The 17,677-nt window shown below is 38.5% G+C and overlaps 1 protein-coding gene across 2 annotated transcripts in view; it reads left to right on the top strand.

Annotated features, from left to right (window-relative positions):
- Window positions 1-17,677, top strand: part of LOC126481222 (transcription factor Sp4-like) — an 85,467-nt gene that overhangs the window by 20,910 nt on the left and 46,880 nt on the right. The window contains exons 6-7 of one of the 2 annotated variants that reach the window (XM_050104827.1): window positions 8,782-8,928; window positions 12,848-13,219. In XM_050104827.1, coding sequence (XP_049960784.1) covers window positions 8,782-8,928; window positions 12,848-13,219 — 519 coding nt within the window. The remainder of the gene's footprint in view (window positions 1-8,781; window positions 8,929-12,847; window positions 13,220-17,677) is intronic. The other variant, XM_050104829.1, reaches the window with a different exon arrangement.

Here is a 17,677-nt window from a genome sequence, read left to right as displayed (position 1 = left end):
GAAGAGTGAGGTGTTAAGTTAATGAGACTGACAACACATTACTATCAGATGCTACAGACCTTGCCATATCTATGTATACAAGGTACATTCAAGTTATAACGCCTCCAATTTTTATTTCTCACAAACTAATCACACGAAAACTGTGAAACTTGTGTCACAGTGCAGGTGTGCAAATTTTTACAACCATGATTACATGATTCCATGGCCGCTATGAATGCTTCTTTAGGACTCTGGTTTGACCACTCGAAAATCACTGGTGCATTAACAGGAAGGTTAGTGAATGTACGCCCACAGAGAGTGTCTTTCAGAATTGGGAACAGCCAAAAGTCACTAGGAGCCATATCAGGTAAGTAGGGAACACGAGAAATTACTTCAAAGCTGTTGTTACAAATAAACTTCAGTGCTAGTTTCACCAAATGTACTGTTGCATTGTCTTTGTGAAAGACCACATACTCGTTTTATGGTTGTTTTGCAAGCAATTCTGGAAGAGGCTTGTTCTTCGAAAGATCTTGATACGGTGCACCTGTCGCATAGTGCCCTCTGGAAAGGAGTGAGTAAAGAGGATGCCATTGCTCTCCCAGAACGTAGCCACTATTATTTTTTCAGCTTACCGAAAACTCTTTTCATGGTGGTGAATGTGTGTGCTCCCATTGATCTGTCGGGCACTTTGTTTCAGGACTGAGAAACAGCAACCGTGTCCCACCCACTGTCACTTTTGACAAAAAGAAAATCCCATTCATGCTGGCATCACATGTCAATATTGCCTGGAAGCATGCAATGCACACAGCTTTGTGGATGTCCTTCCACATTTGTGGTACCCATCTGGAGGACACTTCTTGCATTTTCAGGTCTTCATGCTGGATTGTGTGCACAGATGTTATGAAAATGCCAACCCTGGAGCTGATGTGTTCCACATCATTTGGTGCTCCTCGAAAACAACTTTCTCCAATTGCTCGACAATGTAGGTAGACTGGCTGGTGTAAAGCTGAGATCTTCTAAGTTTGTCGTCACATGACAGTCTGCTTTCTTTGAACTGTTAACCACACAAACACACATTAGATACATCATCACATATCTCACTCGATTGGCAATGAAATTCAGTTGGAGTCATGTCCTACAAATGGAAAAAATGAATGGTAAATACTGTTCTTGTAATGAAAACTTCACCATTTTAAGTATGAGCAGAGTTCTCACTCTAGCAGCCGTCACTAGAGTTCTGTGTGCCATACAGTGCTGCCATCTCTGTCACACATTCAAAATGAGTGTGTGTGCATTTTGAAACAAACCATGTATTTCCACCTGTTCCTAGTACCGAGGAAAAAATTAGTGCTATACCTTGAATGAACCTCGTAAGGGTATTACATCATGCTTGTGCGTTGTAATGTGAGAGGCTGTTTTAGTTATCCCCTTTGATTGTTAACTAGTACTGTAACAAGGAAATGGTCCAATCAACATGTTAAAACGTACACTGAAATTTTTCGCACAGGGAGGGGACACCAAGGAAATGTACGTCAATGTTTTAGCAGTTAGGTGTGCTGCAAGCATTTAAAAAATTAAAGCTACTCACATTTGCCACAGGAAGAACCACTTATGACAGCAGTTTGTACAGCTTTTTCTACATTGTATGAGCTCCAGTGAAGAAATGGACACAGCGGTGACAAGAGAATGTAGCGACGCATGATGCGAAGTCCAAAGTGCACAAATACCAATTTAAAGGGTGTAAGCCATGCAAAACATGTCTCAAATCATTAATTTCTTGAATAACTTGTAGTTCATATTGACAGCTAAACTGTTGCATATGTAATTGTTACACAAATGACTGGCAGAAAAAACACAATCAGTATAGTGTATTGTATTACATTCACAGATGAGTTCCATCAATTGAGACTTCAATTTTTTGACATGAAATATTTTATGAAATTTCCTGTAGCTCAGTTCTTAGGATAATTTTTGAATAAAACATGTTTTACTAGCAATGAAACAGTTTCTTGTTTATTACCTGTAATTGTCACTAAAGTGCAAAGTGTGTTGTTTGACGAAAACAAACACGGTCCTTACAGAAGGTATATCTGATAAAAGAAAAATTAATGCATCCGGGTACTTCATAGTAATTACTGGTTTTGTTTATAAGGAATTGGATTGGAGTAAAAAATGGTCATGGCTGTTTTTCTGCATATTGTGCTGCATGAAAGGCATATCTGATCAAATTCATAAAACGTGATGATGCAAACTGACAGTGCAGAAATGAATGAAGTTTAACAATACTGTTATGCTGATAAACCTGAAATGACAAAGAGCTATTAGAAATTGTTATATTGTCTGACTATTGTTAAAAAAAATGCTGTACACTGTCGAAAAATTTTGCTGTGGAGGGGCTGAATCACACTACCAGTTTTGAGTGTAATCCAAATTATTTTAACAGTCTTTTCATCCTCCTCCTAAAGACCAAGTAGTTATGTCCAAGTCAAGAGGGCTGCATTATTTTCTGCAACTGGTAAGAAGGTGTTTCAAATGCAGGATTGAAAATTATTCTCTCCTATCTTTCCAGATGTCACTATGTCGATTACTAATACACAGTCCTTTTTTTTAACTTTTGGCCCCAGTTTGCCTTATATAAAGCTGCGGAAACAGTAATCCACTAATACTTATCATTTGCTTTATTGTGTACAAATGTGTCATAACATTCATTGACAGCAAAAGCAACTATTGTCTTTTTTTCACTTGGAATGATAAAGTGCAGTTTGCACACAGTTCTTGCAGGAAACTCGGTTGATTGGCATTATACACAATGCTTAGGGGATAACAAGAAGCTACAAATTTGTCTATAGTGCTACATATTAATGAAATCTCCTCTACACATTCACTTGAAGCAAGCTTTGTAACTTTGCAATTTCCTTTAGCGTATAATTTTCTGAATCCGTTTACCCAGATTGAAGAAGTTTGGAAATCAGTAATGTTCATCTCACTTGCAATTCAGAGGACCTATTCTTGTAGATTTACTGGGGTAATGGTGCATTGATGCTCACAGGCAATTTCAAATAGTTTTTCCTTTCACACTTTTGCAAGTTTAATTTTGGTGCTTATTTCACACTTTGTGTAAATCTTTCTTCCATTTATACAACTCACATTTATATTTTACAAAATGAAACCAGCTTTGCAGACAGCCCTCTTTTGTTTAACCAAAAAATTTACAGATTTTTCTTTGTCACTGAAAGCTATTACTCTCCATGTTTTCTTTGTACTAGGAAGGTACTGTACTTTTGCTCTTGAATTAACTAGCACAGTAATCGTCATTCGAACCTTTATTTAAGGAGTCATCAGAGCTACTTCCTCTTTCTTCTAATGTTTTCACAATTTCAAACAAAATTTTGACATCATTCAAATGAACGTCCAAGAAATTGACTAATATATAACACATATGTAGGTCTACAAGAGAAGTAGATTTCGATTGCATACCACATTCTTTTTATTTTGTCTTTGTGTGGCTGATAACATTAATTGGATGCCACATAACTCTGAAAGTCTGGAAGCTGCACAGAGACATATGGTATCAGCAAGCATAAACAAAGAAAACACAAAAGAAAATTGATCCAGTTATACCTCTGTTATTAACACTAGCAGCTCATAACTATAATGGGTACTAAATGAGTTGCAAATTCAAACAAATAGTAACTGTGGATGACTATATCAGTGAAACTATCAATGGAAAATGAAATTCACTTTACAAATTACATTCATGTTGTGCTGTGTTACCTGTTTGCTGATGTTCCATTGCTCAAGAACATGTGCCTGCCATGTTGCACATGTTGTGTTGCTACAGCTACAGTACATTTCTCCAGCTGCCTAGAAAACTACGAATTTGGCAATTTTTTACCTATTTTTTAAAAAAATACTTGCAGTGTGTCTTACCAGCTAAAATTTTGATTTTATGCTTTTTTCACTGTATTCTTCCTACATAAAAAATTTCAGGCCAGGTTTTGACATTTCAGATTGGACTGTTCCCTTGTGAGCCCTCTTAAGTAATCTTTAGTTGTGTAGTTATGTGTTACTTATGAGGTATGTTGCAGCTGCTTTTTAAATAGATATATATTAGTAACTTCCTTCATCTCCTCAAATAATTTGATGTAAATGGATAGATAAAAAAAATCTACTCACCAAGCGACTGCAGAACACACATACAGACATAGAAGAAGGTTACACTTATGCCAGAAGAATGGTTGAAGGGGAAGGAAGACAGGTGAAGGAAGAGCAGTGGAGAGGCTTAGGAAAAGGGCCAGATTTTGGAAAAGTCACCCAGAGCCATGGGTCAGGGGAGACTTACCAGATGGGATTAGAAGGAAAAACTGATTGTTGGGGACTGCACCGGACAAGAATTGGAAACCTATGAGCTTAAAGGTGGAAGACAGGGTAATATGCAAGACAGAGATTATTGCAAAAACATAGTGCACAAGTTTATAAGAGTGGAAAGCTAAGTGCATTGTATGTAACAGAGGTGGGAGGGGGTCAGTGAAAAATAGGCAAGTCAGAAAATGAAAAATATGGAAAAGAAAAATGGAGTAGAGAAAGGAGTAGTTACTATGAAGAAATGCTGAGACGGAAGAAATTAACATAAATTAAGGTCAGGTGGGTGGCAAGAACCAAGGACGTGTTGCAGCACTAGTTCCCACCTGTGGAGTTCTGAGAAACTGGTGTCTGGGGGGAGAATCCAGATGTCGTGTGGTGAAACAGGCATGGAGGTCATGATTGTCATGTTGTAGAGCAGGTGCTGGTGGTCACTCAGTTTTATCCTGTTCTTGAATGTATTAGTGAGTTGCTTCAACAAGGCCACAACTTCCTAAAATCATGCCCTGAAATGAAATTAATTCCATTCGAGATTTTGCCCATTACACCTAGAATAGCTTTCCTTTGCCATCCCAATCCCCACAATATCCTTGTCTGCACCCATCTGTCTACCCTACAGCTCCTACCCCTGTGACCATCTCTGCTGCAAGACTTGGCCAGTGCACCCTCCTACCACCACCTGTACCAGCCCTGTAACTGGCAAAACTATACTGTCAAAGGGAGAGCCACATGTGAAACAACATGTCATATACCAACTGTTATTTACACACTATTCAACCTTTCACATCCGCATGACTACCTCCAATTTATCAGTTAGGATGAGCAGGCATCAGCAAAGGGTGTGTACCGGCAACACACAATATCCTGTTGCAGAGCATGCACTACAACATGACAGTCGTTACCTCAGTGCCTTTTTCACCACATGGGCCGCCTGGATTCTTCCCCCAGACACCAGTTTCTCAGAACTCCGCAGGTGGGTACTAACACAAAAACAAGTCCTTGGTTCTCACTGCTCAACTGGCAATTTATGTTAATTTCTTCCGTTTCAGCAATTCATTACAATAACTACTCCTTTCTTCACTCTGTTTTAGCTTTCTATACCTTTCATTTTCTGACTTGCTTGTTCGCTGTCCTTCACCCAACATATTACCCTGTCTTCCACATTTAAGCTCTCAGGTTTTCGAATCTCATGCGGAGCAGTCTCCAATAATCAGTATCTTCTCCTCATCCTGTCCCGTAAGTCTCCCCTGACCCTTGGTTCTGGGTGACTTTTCTGAAATCTACCCTTTTCCCAACCCTGTCCAGTCGTTTTCCTTCACCCTTCTTCATTCCACTTCAACTCTTCTACCCGATGAACGAGCGACTGACTCCGAAAGCTTGCATAAGTACATCCTTCTTTTTGTGTGTGTGTGTGTGTGTGTGTGTGTGTGTGTGTGTGTGTGTGTGTGTGTGTGTGTGTGTGTGTGTGTGGTGTTCTGCCACCACTTGGTGAGTAGAGTTTTTTATCTATCCAATTACATTACATTGTCAAAAACTGATTATTTTTGTTGTTCTATCTTTAACTAATTTGTTACGCAATTTTAATCCCTGATGGAAAATGCTCTTTATAATTTTTGTTTGTTTTCCTTTGAAAATGCATGTCCACAATGTCTCTTGTTCCATGGTTGTGTATAGAACTGTTAGTGAAATACTTCGCAGTGTTTTCCCTGAAATGCACAACAGATTGTTACGTGTACTCACTTGATGCAGTAGGGATACACAATTTTCAGACTAATTCTTTACAAGAAGCGTGACTACTACTTTTAGTAATTACTCTTATGGCCCATTTCTGGAGTTTGAAAACTGTGTCCATGTTTTGTGCTTTCTGTCCCCAGGAAAGAAACTCATAGGTAAGAACTGAGAGTATGTAAGATTGGTATGTCACCACAAGATGCTGACTGTTTCAAATTGCGATAGGAATCCAGCAACATAACATGCCGATGACACTCTTTTTGCCAGTGTCTCTACAGTGTTTGTCCCACACAACTGTGCGTTTCTTGCATGCTCTGTAGGTATATCACGTGTGCTCATTGCAACAGAGATGTTCTCCCTTTATGCTGAAGTACATCCTGTTTGTTTTCTCTAAGTTCAGTGTTAATTTATTACATACACCCAGCTGTAAACATCACTGAATGTTTAATTTGCTTCTCTATTAGGAGTTCTGGTGTTTTATCGGTACCTGTGATGTTGTTTTCCATGTGTTGTATTGTCTGGAAGGTCATTGGTATATGTTGAGAAAAGAATTGGACCCCTTACGCTACCCTGAGCCATACCACTACTTATATGTTTTTTGTCTGCCAATTGTGTTACTAAAGATTTATCATCAGTAGTTATGCATCCAATTTTCCAGGCAAGACAAGAACCATTTGTTTGCTATTTCTCTTGCAACTACTGCTTCTAGTTTGTTTAATAGTATTTTATAGTGAACAATGTCAAAAGCCTTGGACAAGTGTAAGAATAGTCCTGTAACACTGTCATCCTTGTCAAGAGCTTCATATACCACTTTTGTTAACTGTGTTGCAGCATATATTGTGCTTCTGCCATTTCAGAAACTGTTCGTCATTAAAAAGATTGTACTTTATCTTTCATATTTGATTCGATTATTTTTGATAACACCTACATTAGTGAAACTGGCCTGTAGTTTTTTATACAGTCAGCATTACCTTTCTTTAGTGCAGGAACAGCTCCTATGTGCTGTAGGTACTTTGGCAAAGTACCTGAACTAAAGAATGCATTCATTGTTTGCTAATGAGGTTTGTGTGCTGTCTCTGTAAGCCTTCAGAACAGACTGGAATCTCATTTATTCACAGTGACTTCTTATTTTTTATTTATTTCTGTATTGTCCTCCCTACTTCAAACTCAGTTGTCCTTGTCTATTCATGTTGACTACTTATTTTTTGTATTTTATTTTTTTATTTCTTTGTTGTCTTCCTGACTTGAATCTCTGCTGTGATGAACACCATCACTGTGCTTGCAGTCATTTATTGTGGGTGCTACATGTGTTTTAGGAAGTTTTGTGTTGCAGCTTCTGAGCAATACCAGAGAAATAGCCGTATGCAATATTTATGTATTCCTGAGGATTTCCTATTACTGTACTCCCATCTTTCATTTGTATATTACCATAGATTTTTCCTGCATTGCATGACATTATTTTGTCTTTGATCTACTTTTTTGCAACAGTTGGAACCCTCCTGTTTATCTGTGTGTGCCTGTGATAATAATTTAGCAACTGCGAATTAGTGTAGTGTTTTTGCAAAGAACCGAAAAATTTATTTTTTTTTTAGCTGCTGCTGTTGGAAACCCCCCTCAAAAATTAATTTGAACTTTTTTAAGAATTAAGAGAAGCAAAGTTATTTTGCATATACACTTCCTCCAAGCTTGGATTTCCCAGTCCCCTGGGAAAAAGTAGGTATTTCATATTCCAATAACATCTTTTTGTAGGCCTTCAGTTTGTGGCTTTTACCAAGCCTACCCCTTTAGCTGAGCAAATTTCTGTGATGTTTGTCCCTGAGAATCTCTCTCTCTCAATCTCAACCTCTTAACACCCCCCCCCCCCCCCTCCCCCCTCTGTCTCTCAAATCCAGTGTGGTATATTGTATCTTCCATGTACATGTTGAAAAAATTTGAAAACTGGCTGAGAGGGAGGGGAGCCTGTTCTCATGATTTTTATTAAAAAAAAAAAAGCCCTAGTTCTTCCACCCATCACGTAATATAATAATCACAATTTTTTTCTGCTGTAAAAGGATGAGGCTGTTGCCCAGGGTATCTTGCACAATAAATTGTACTGACAGTGACCCTGATGTCTGGCAAAATGCTTCTTTCATTAACAGTTTTTCCTCTTTGAAATGTTCAGCTACTACATTCCTGGAAGGACTACTTGATTGCGCGCACAATTCAAATACTTATTATTTATATTATAAAACAAAATTGCAGGCCTTTGCTTACTTTCAGGAGGCAAAATGTTTAGTAGCACTGATAGACACATCAACAGCTTATAGTGGCAAAAATAATATTATCAGTCAGTTCTATCAGTGTTTTAATTCTATTTGTATTTTGTTTTAAGATCATATTTTTCTTTATTTCATCATTTGCTGATTCTGAGTCAGCTACAAGAAATCTCTTTCCACTTGTCCTTTCAAATATGTTACACCACTTTTTCTTTTGGTCTTTAAGATTTAAACTTTGGCATTGAGAGATTGATATTCAATTTTTATTCACTTTTTAACTGCCAGTTTGGTGCATAAATAACTTTTTTGTTAGTATTTGCAAAATAATAGTATGTAAACTTTACTGAGGTGTCAGCTTGAGTATAATACAGTTCCATACTAGGAAAAATAACTGTCAGTAGTATTAGCTCCAAATAATCAGGGATACACTCTAACAGATTCTGTTACGTAACAGGCACAAGCTCATGCACAGCAGGTGCAAGCCCACCTACAAGCCCAGGCTCAGCAGAGTGTGATACCTGCAGGAACCATCAGCTCGGGCACTTTAACACCCAGTTCCTGGAGTCCAGCTAGTGCTTCAACACCTGGAGTTAGTGTACAGGTATCCACCTTCATTCTAACAACAGTTGTCCATTTAAAAGTATTTTCATTCATTAATCCCAGTTACACATTGCTGTATGTATATGCAAAGCAGAATCATGGTGCAGTTTTCCTGTGTTAAAAATTAAGGAACTCTGCCTATTATTTTTGTTCATGCAGTTGTGAGAGCAATGCATGCTATGTGCATTAAAGAAGTTACTGGGAAAAGAAAAGTTATGTATCTATAAATAATGAATTCTTTAATTCCTGAATTTTTATGCATTCTGTGAGATTCTTGTATTAGTCAACATGGATAGTATTGGAGACTGAACAACGTAGGAGGAGATGTAGTAGAGGATGAAATAATTCAATAAGTGGTAAAAAAGGAGTCTCGTGGGAAATAAATTTGAAAATAGACAATGTTCATAACAGGAAAGGGCATAGTGACAGCCACTTTCCATGTATGGTCTCACCATTGATCACAGTACCTGTAACAAAAAAGGTGGAAACAATTGTTGTGACATGTGCACTCTTACAATGTGCTGCTCCTGAAAAGCATATTGGCAGTGCTATGTTCTACATCTACATGTATACTCTTATACACCACAAACCACCATATGGTGTGTGATGGCTAGTACCATATACCACTGCTAGTCGTACCACTAGCATATGGAGCAAGGGGAAAAGGACTGTCTGTATGTCTCCGTACGAGCCCAAATTTCCCGTATTTTGTCTTTAGTTTTCTTGTACGAAATGCACATTTATGTCAGTAGAATAGTTCTGGAGTAGGACACAAGTCGCAAATGACATTACTTTAGACTTTTTCAAAAATGTTTTGCATAAAGAACATTGTCTTCTTTCAGGGATTCCCATTTTAGTTCATAGAGCAATTCTGTAATACTTGGGTGTTGATTGAATCTACTGGTAACAAATATAGCAGCACACTTCTGAACTGCTTTGATGTCTTCTTTTAATCTGATCTGCTAGGGATCCTAAATGCTCAAGTAGCACTCAAGAATGCTCGAGTGTTCTGTACAAAGTGTACTTTAGAGGTGAGCGGCACTGTCCCAGAATTCTCAAAATAAAATGAAGTTGACCATTTGCCTTCCCCCCTACCACTGACCTTATGTGCTCATTCCTTTTCATATTGCTTTGCAATGTTATGCCCAGATATTTAATCAACATGACTGTATTAAGCAGCAACCATTACTAGTGTATTCAAGCATTGTAGGATTGTTCTTCCAACTCATACGCATTAGCTCAAATTTTTCTACAATTAAAGCTAGCTCCCATTCATCTCGCCATGCAAAAATTCTGTCTTAAATCGTCATGTATCCTCCTACAGTCGCTCAATAATGACACTTTCCCATGTACTACAGCTTCATCAGCAAACAGTTGTAAATTGCTGTTCACTTTACCTATCAGATCGTTAGTCTATACAGAGAGCAGCAGTAGTCCTATCACAATTCCCTGGAGCACTCCTAGCGATAACCTTGTCTCTGATGAGCACTCTGTCTAGAACAGTGTTCACATTTCTATTCTCAAAATTTCATAAAGCCATTCACATATCTGAGAACCTATTCTGTATGCTTGGACCTTCATTAACAGCCTACAGTGGGACATTGAGTCAAAACCCTTTCTGAAAATATAGGAATATGGAAATTTGCTGTTCTCTTCACCCACAGCTTAAAGAATATCGTCCAAGAAAAGGGCAAGCTGAGTGTTGTATGAGCACTGCCTTCTAAATCCCTGTTGATTTGTGGAGAAGCTTTTCAGTCTCAAGGAGATTTTTTATTTTGTAATTTAGGATGGCTCGAGAATCCTGCAATAAACTGATTTTAATTTTTTGGGTCCATTCTTATGCCTTCCTTAAATATGGGAGTCGCCTGCACTTTTTCCAGTTGCTTTGTACTTTTCACTGGATGAAAGATTTATGATAAATGCAAGTAAATGCAAGTAAGGAGCCAATTCCAAAGAGTATTTTTTGTCAAAATCAGACAGGGATTCCATCCAGACGAGGCAACTTATTTGTTTTCAACTCTTATCGGTTGCTTCTCTATGCCAGTGATGCCGATTACTTTGCCTTCTGTATAGGAGTCTGTGCAGTGGTCAAATGATGATATGTTTGCGTAATTCTACTGTGTGAATGCTTTTTAAATGCGAAATTCAAACCTTCAGCTTATTAACTTTTGCCTGTTGACATTTTGACATTCTTTTTTGAACTGAGAACACGACAATCTGTGTTTCCTCAGCATTTTATGAATTTTGATATTAAACCACGGTGGTTCTTTTCTGTCCTTAATCTACTTACTTAGTGCATATTTCTCCAGAGCATGATTTACAATCAGGTTGAACTTTGCCCATGGTTCCTCTGTGTCTGTCACATTGAGACAAAATTATGTCCATTCATTGTGTAAGTAGGAGCAAACAACGACTTATCTGCTCTTTCCAACATAAAAACTCCCCTAACCTTCTTGATGGATTTCTTAACTTTAGTTACCATTTTCACTACGATGACATTATGATCACTAATCCCTGTCTCTACACAGAGTGTCAGTGAGGTCAACCCAATCCTGTCTGTAGCTACAAGGTCTAAAATATTTTGATTACCTCTGAGTTGTTCAGAACTACTTCACAAGATTGTATTCCCATATCACCTTCGGTGACTCCATTGATGTCTCAGTCTCTGCTCAGTGGGTTAAAGTTGCCTGCAACCAATATTGCATGATGAGGGTGCTTCCACACTGCTACTATAGACTTTCTTTGAATGAGCGTACAAATTTTGTGGTGGAAGTCAGACTAAATTTCAGTTTTGATAGACATAATATTTTTATTGATTGCAGTGAGCACTCCTCCGACTCGTATGTGAGCAGAATCCTACCCCTTGCTTACGAGACAGCTCCTAATGGGCAACATAACACATTCGCTGAGTGTGTGTTGATATTCTGTGAGGGATAATGAATCTGGCAGATAGCCAAGTGTGTAGAGTAAATTTTTAAAACTGATACTACAAAGTCTTTTGGGAAATCTGTGACCCAGAGGCTTCTGTATTCTGGGCAGTTGCTATGGTAACTGGGCGGCACTTAAGGCACTAACTAGTGTCTTTTCAATGTGCTCATTATAATGTTCTGTGCTCAGCTATAGTGGTTGTAACAGTATAGATGTGTGTGTATTGTACCACATCTTTATATTTGATGTATAAATAGAGATAGTTAATGAACTAAATTTAAATACCTAAATCATTTCATATTTAATGCTAAAAAGCTTAAAATATAAAACTTTAAAAAAGTTCACCTACAGGAACTGGCAAGTTTTGAAGTAGCAATCTTCAGTGCTAGGGACTACAATTTTACTCTTTAACTTTGACAGCAAGTAACCAAGTGTGCTTGTGAGACATGAGGTAAGCTGGACTAACATTCCCTGTCTTGCTATGTTGCCAGATTGCATAGTTTATTAAAGGTTTTCTCACAAACTGTGAACCATACATTTTGAAAAAGATTATTTTCGTTTTAAAATCGGATGGCACATGGTCGAAAAGGACTTTTTTAACAACTTGATATTGACGAAGACATCTGTAGTGTGGACATACATACAGTTTTATGATGCTAATTATCAGGTTTTGATTATCAAACACAGTACTTTTTAGCAGTGTTCTCTGGACCAGCATGTAGTCTTTACAAAGGCAGCTACTTTTTTGGGTCACTTGTCTTTTTTTTGTTATCGCTTTAGAGTTTTAGAACAAAATGTCTTCTTTTCATTTTTTCACAATGACTAAACTTAAAGCCCTGTGTTTTTATAAATAAGTTTCCATTGCAAAGCACACAGTCCAGATCAGTGAATTGCTCAAGCCATGAGATAAAAAGTAATTCTATAAACTTATAATGCATTTTATTAGAACAGTATTGTGCGAGAAGCGTTTTCTGTAAAGCTGCTTGTTGCAGACAGTACCATCACCAACGCTGGTAAGTGGAGGGGAGCAGTGCAGTGCTGCTGTGCATTCTGCCCAGCAACAACCACTCTCCCAGCAGCAGCAGCAGCAGCAGCAGCAACAACAGCACCACCAACAGCAGCAGCAACAGTCTCCTCAGCAGCAGCAATCTCAGCAGCAGTCAGCAGTGTCTCAGCAGCAGCTGCAGCAATCTCAACAACAGCAGCAGCAGCAGCAACAACTTCCGCAGCAAGCAGCTCAGTCACTTTTGCTTGGTCAGGGGCAGCCTATCACTTTGACTGGTGCACAAGGCCAACAACTGACTGTCATACCTGCATCCAGCCTTGCAGGACTGCGAGCATCTGCGGGAGGTGGTATTATACAGGTTAGCATCTTTGGCTTTTGAAGAATAATTCTATGTGTCTCTTTACGTAGTAACTTTTGAATTAATTGTAAATGGTAATCAGTGTCCCATGCCAAATATTCTTCTTCATTCATAAATTTGATTTGGATAAAGACATTCATAAGTTTACACTAACAAACTTATTGGTGATGCATCAGTTTACTGCTGTTTGGTTAACATTAATTAATAGGTTCAGGTACCAGTTTGCCACTTTTGAATAACTTTTTTTGTGTGTTTCCCATATCACTACAAATGAAAGCCAAAACTATTTCTTCAGCACTGCCCCATCTCTGCTGAAAATGGGTCAGTGCTTTTGCTTGGACGATCTCTGTACCATTGCTGTGTTAAATCTACATCCTTAGTTTTATTCTATCTACTGCTATCATCTCCTGCAGCTTCCCTTCTTCTGTAGTTAGTCTTTCTTCCTTATAATATCTTTCAATAACCCTTTACATGGCATCCAATGCGTTCTCCTATTTTCTTGCTTTGTTGGTACTATAAATTGGCTAAGTTAGTGTACTTAGTTTATACTTCAACACTTACTGTGAGGTACTTCATATCAAAGCAGATGCCAGTTTTCTTTCTTGAAGAAGATAAGCACTGGCACACCTGTTATCTTTCATTTATACAGTACTGAACACTAACAGAATCTGCCAAATGAAGGCACCATTTTTCCACTTACGCTGTATTTATTTAGTCCTGTTCTTCATTGCACAGATAGTTTTGGCTTTATAAGCCATTATCAAGTGTTCCCCTGGAATAAGGTGACATAACTATGAAGATGGCAACTTATTGATCTGATGTGGTTCCATTCATTTTGCTTTATAAATGTTACTGTTCTTGCTCAAACTGTCAGAGCATCAAAAATAGTCTAATTTTTAAACCAAAACAGATGGAAGCACGACATGCGAATACACTGCCACTTTCATACATTCTAGCTAAACACTTAAATATGGCTTAAATTACCAAGACTAGTTATACAACCAAGAAGAACTCTGAAGCCATACTTTCTAAATTGAAAAGTGCTGGCTTCATTTAATAAATTTATGTGGGGTCTCCGTTATGAGTGAGATGTGGTATCTGACTCATTTACCATATGACTTCAGATTGCTCTAGTAACTTCTCTAGTGCCTGATTAACGTATGAAAACTGTTAACATAAGTCTGTGAAATCACCGTGATGTGTAGAAACTAGAAAGTTATTTGGCCTGATTTCAAAGTTGTATGAAACAGGATTTGTACCATCATCTTTTTAAGAGAGCTTAATTGCCACACTACTAAACAAGACATGAGTGAAGAAATGTGAGCAATAGTGGAGAAGCTTTCTGACATCTCATGCTAGTCAACAATTCAAAAAGTCTTAATCGCATTCATTATTATTATTATTATACCGCCAACCGGTTTCAACCGACGTAGGGGTTGAAACCGGTTGGTGGTATAATAATAATAATAATAATAATAATAATAAATGCGATTAAGTCTGTTTTTGAATTGTTGATTAATCATACTAATCGCTGATTCTCTCCACAACCATGTTGTCCAAAAATCTTATGCTAGTAATTGTGGACTAAGTAATACTCAGAGGAATATAAAGAAATGTAGAAGAGTGAAATGCAATTTTGCTTCAAAAATTGCTGACTCCCATAGAAAACCAATGAAACTGTCATGGCATATATAGACCTCAAAAAGGTAGATTAAGAAGTTGTAAATATCAAAAATAGAGTGGGTAAATAGTAGTTACAAATGAGTAGTTTACAACACCCATGTAACTAATAAGAGTATACAAAAAAATGTTATCAGAGAAGTGCTAAACTAGAACTCTGGGAAGGACGACGGTTCAATCCCGCGTCCGGCCATCCTGATTTAGGTTTTCCGTGATTTCCCTAAATCACTCCAGGCAAATGCCGGGACGGTTCCTCTGAAAGGGCACGGCCGACTTCCTTCCCCATCCTTCCCTAATCCGATGAGACCGATGACCACGCTGTCTGGTCTCCTTCCCCAAACCAACCAACCAACCTAGAACTCTGGGTGTGTGAATAGTTATTTTAGGACATACCAGATGTGACAAGTTAGCTTTGAAAAAACACAGTGTAACCGATGCTGAAATTACCTGCTTACTGCAGTTCAATGTTGCAGGCACCTATAGAATTTGTACTTTGTCTTATAAATCTTTTACCTCAAGAATGATATTGCACTGTGCAAGTAGAGGCAGTAATGCACAAGGAAATAGGAAATAACATACCAGAAAAAGAAGTGATTGATGAGTTGAAATAATATAGACAGGTGTGTTAGACAGTGGTTAATCTTTCATATGTGCAACTTTGTTAAGCAGCTGAAAAATATGAGTAAAGAAAACCGAGCTGTAAGGTTTTGGAACCACAAATTTCTTCTTGTGGACAAGAACAGAGGTAAAGTTTGGAGCAAGGTGGTAGGACAAAGAGCCAAAATTACGCAGAGCCCAGGTTAAGAGGAATCCATGAAGTATAAAAATGAAGGGGACCCATGAGAAAGGAAAACGTATCTGATATAAACTTATTTGTAATACTTGGATACGCACCATGACACCAGGTCGCTGGTGTGCTACTTTTCAAATATTCCACCAATGGCATCTGTGTGGGCTGGCCGCCAGAGGGCACCTGTGATGGGCCACATGACTTTTGACAAAGCACAGCATCTGCCACGCCATCTATCAGAGCCCTCCTATTTTATAAGTGCAGTGCAGTGGACACTTACTCTCATATTGTATTCATACTTATTGTCAGCCAGTGCTTGTTTCAGTACCTGGATTGTTTCTGTGTTTTTGTCTGTATTCTCAACTGTTGTTTGCTTGTATTTGGAAGAAGAATAATCATTGTCCATTGTAGCTGTGCTGTTGTTTGTGTCTTGCTGCTGTATGGTACAACTGCTGACAGGTATGGTGTTCACTTCCATGCACGCAGCCCATTTGGTTGTTCATTTGGTTCATCTGTCCATGGAGGTAGTGCTCCAATACCTCCTTAAGCAGCAGCATGCTCTTAATGGTTGCTATCACAATCTTATCAGCCACATTGACTATGCAGGCTTCTACGGAATCAGGATATCCACCACCCTTTCCACTTTTCGACAATACAGCTGAAGACTGGACGCTTACAAGAATCAGCTTCAGCAATGTTATCTTGCTTTTGGTATCACTGATATAAACATGTGTAAGGCTTGGTGCCTTTTGTCAAGGATTTCTTGTCGGATCCACCAATTGTTGTGCCAGTTTGCCCCACTTCAGGAACCTGTATCGCTTTCATTTGATGAAATGTGTAAATTTTCAAATTTTCACCTGTTCCTGATTGTTGGGTGCAGTCATTTCTTGGAGGGAGGACGACATGGCAGCAGTACAAATGCAGCACTCAGCGCTCCTATCTTGCCCGTACTGTTTCATGCAGTGTTAAAGGGTTGCGTGGTCAAAGCAGACAGTGCCTTGCAACAGCTTTAGGAAAAAAGGATGTATAACATACGTGTGTCATTCACAGACCCTCCTGTGTGTCTCCAGTGCGTACAAATCATAAGAAGCTGTTTATCAAAGTGCGAGTAATGGACAAAGTGCTCAAACTGCAAGTGGACACAAGTGTGACTTTACTAAATTACAAACTTATGTGGATTTGGAATCTCTAGTGCTTTCTCAGTTAATCTATATTTGGTGAGTTACAACAAGCAATTTTGGGGAAATTTACGGCTCCCACTATGTAAAATCTGCGGTTCATTCCTCGACAGTTTTGGTAGTGGATGATGCTGGCATTGATAATTTGTTTGGTCTAGATGCTTTCAGTACTTTTGGTTTTTCCATTTCAGATACAGTGCACCTTGTTTCTGACCAGGTCCCCTACCAGCAGTTAAATTCTCTCTGTTCTAAGTTCTCATCTCTTTTCTCAGATGGGTTAGGTTGTACCACAAATTTTGTGGCCCACATTGCTCTGAAACCTACGGTGCAGCTGCACTTTTTCCGAGTGTGCCTTATTCTAGTGGCTTTGCATGATAGAGTGAAATCGGAATTGGAAAGGCTGACGTCATTGGGAGTCGTACAGCCTACTTTGCTTCTGCGCCAACTTTAAAGTTTCAGTTAATACCTAATCTATTATTGACACCTGCCCTATGCCCGGCCCAGACGATTTGTTGACTAAACTCACTGGGGGCTGGTTTTTCTCTAAAACTGATTTGCCTGAAGCCTATCTACAAGTTCTGTTGGATAAGGGTTCAGAATGGACTTTCATTATTAACACACCTTTTGAATTGTACCAGTGCCAGTGCCTCCCTTTTGGTGTGGCTAGCGACCTCATGATTATCAGTATTTTTTGGAATAATTGATGATGTCTGTTATGGGACGCAGCAACAATCTCAATGACACCATCATGACAGGTGCATCCACAGAAGTGCATTTATGTAACTTAATGCACCTTGTTTACAGTCTTTC

The sequence above is a fragment of the Schistocerca serialis genome, chromosome 5 (assembly GCF_023864345.2).
Source record: "Schistocerca serialis cubense isolate TAMUIC-IGC-003099 chromosome 5, iqSchSeri2.2, whole genome shotgun sequence".
Taxonomy (NCBI): Eukaryota; Metazoa; Arthropoda; class Insecta; order Orthoptera; family Acrididae; genus Schistocerca; species Schistocerca serialis.
The sequence above is the reverse complement of the archived record's forward strand: the minus strand, read 5'-3'. Positions and strand labels throughout refer to the sequence as shown.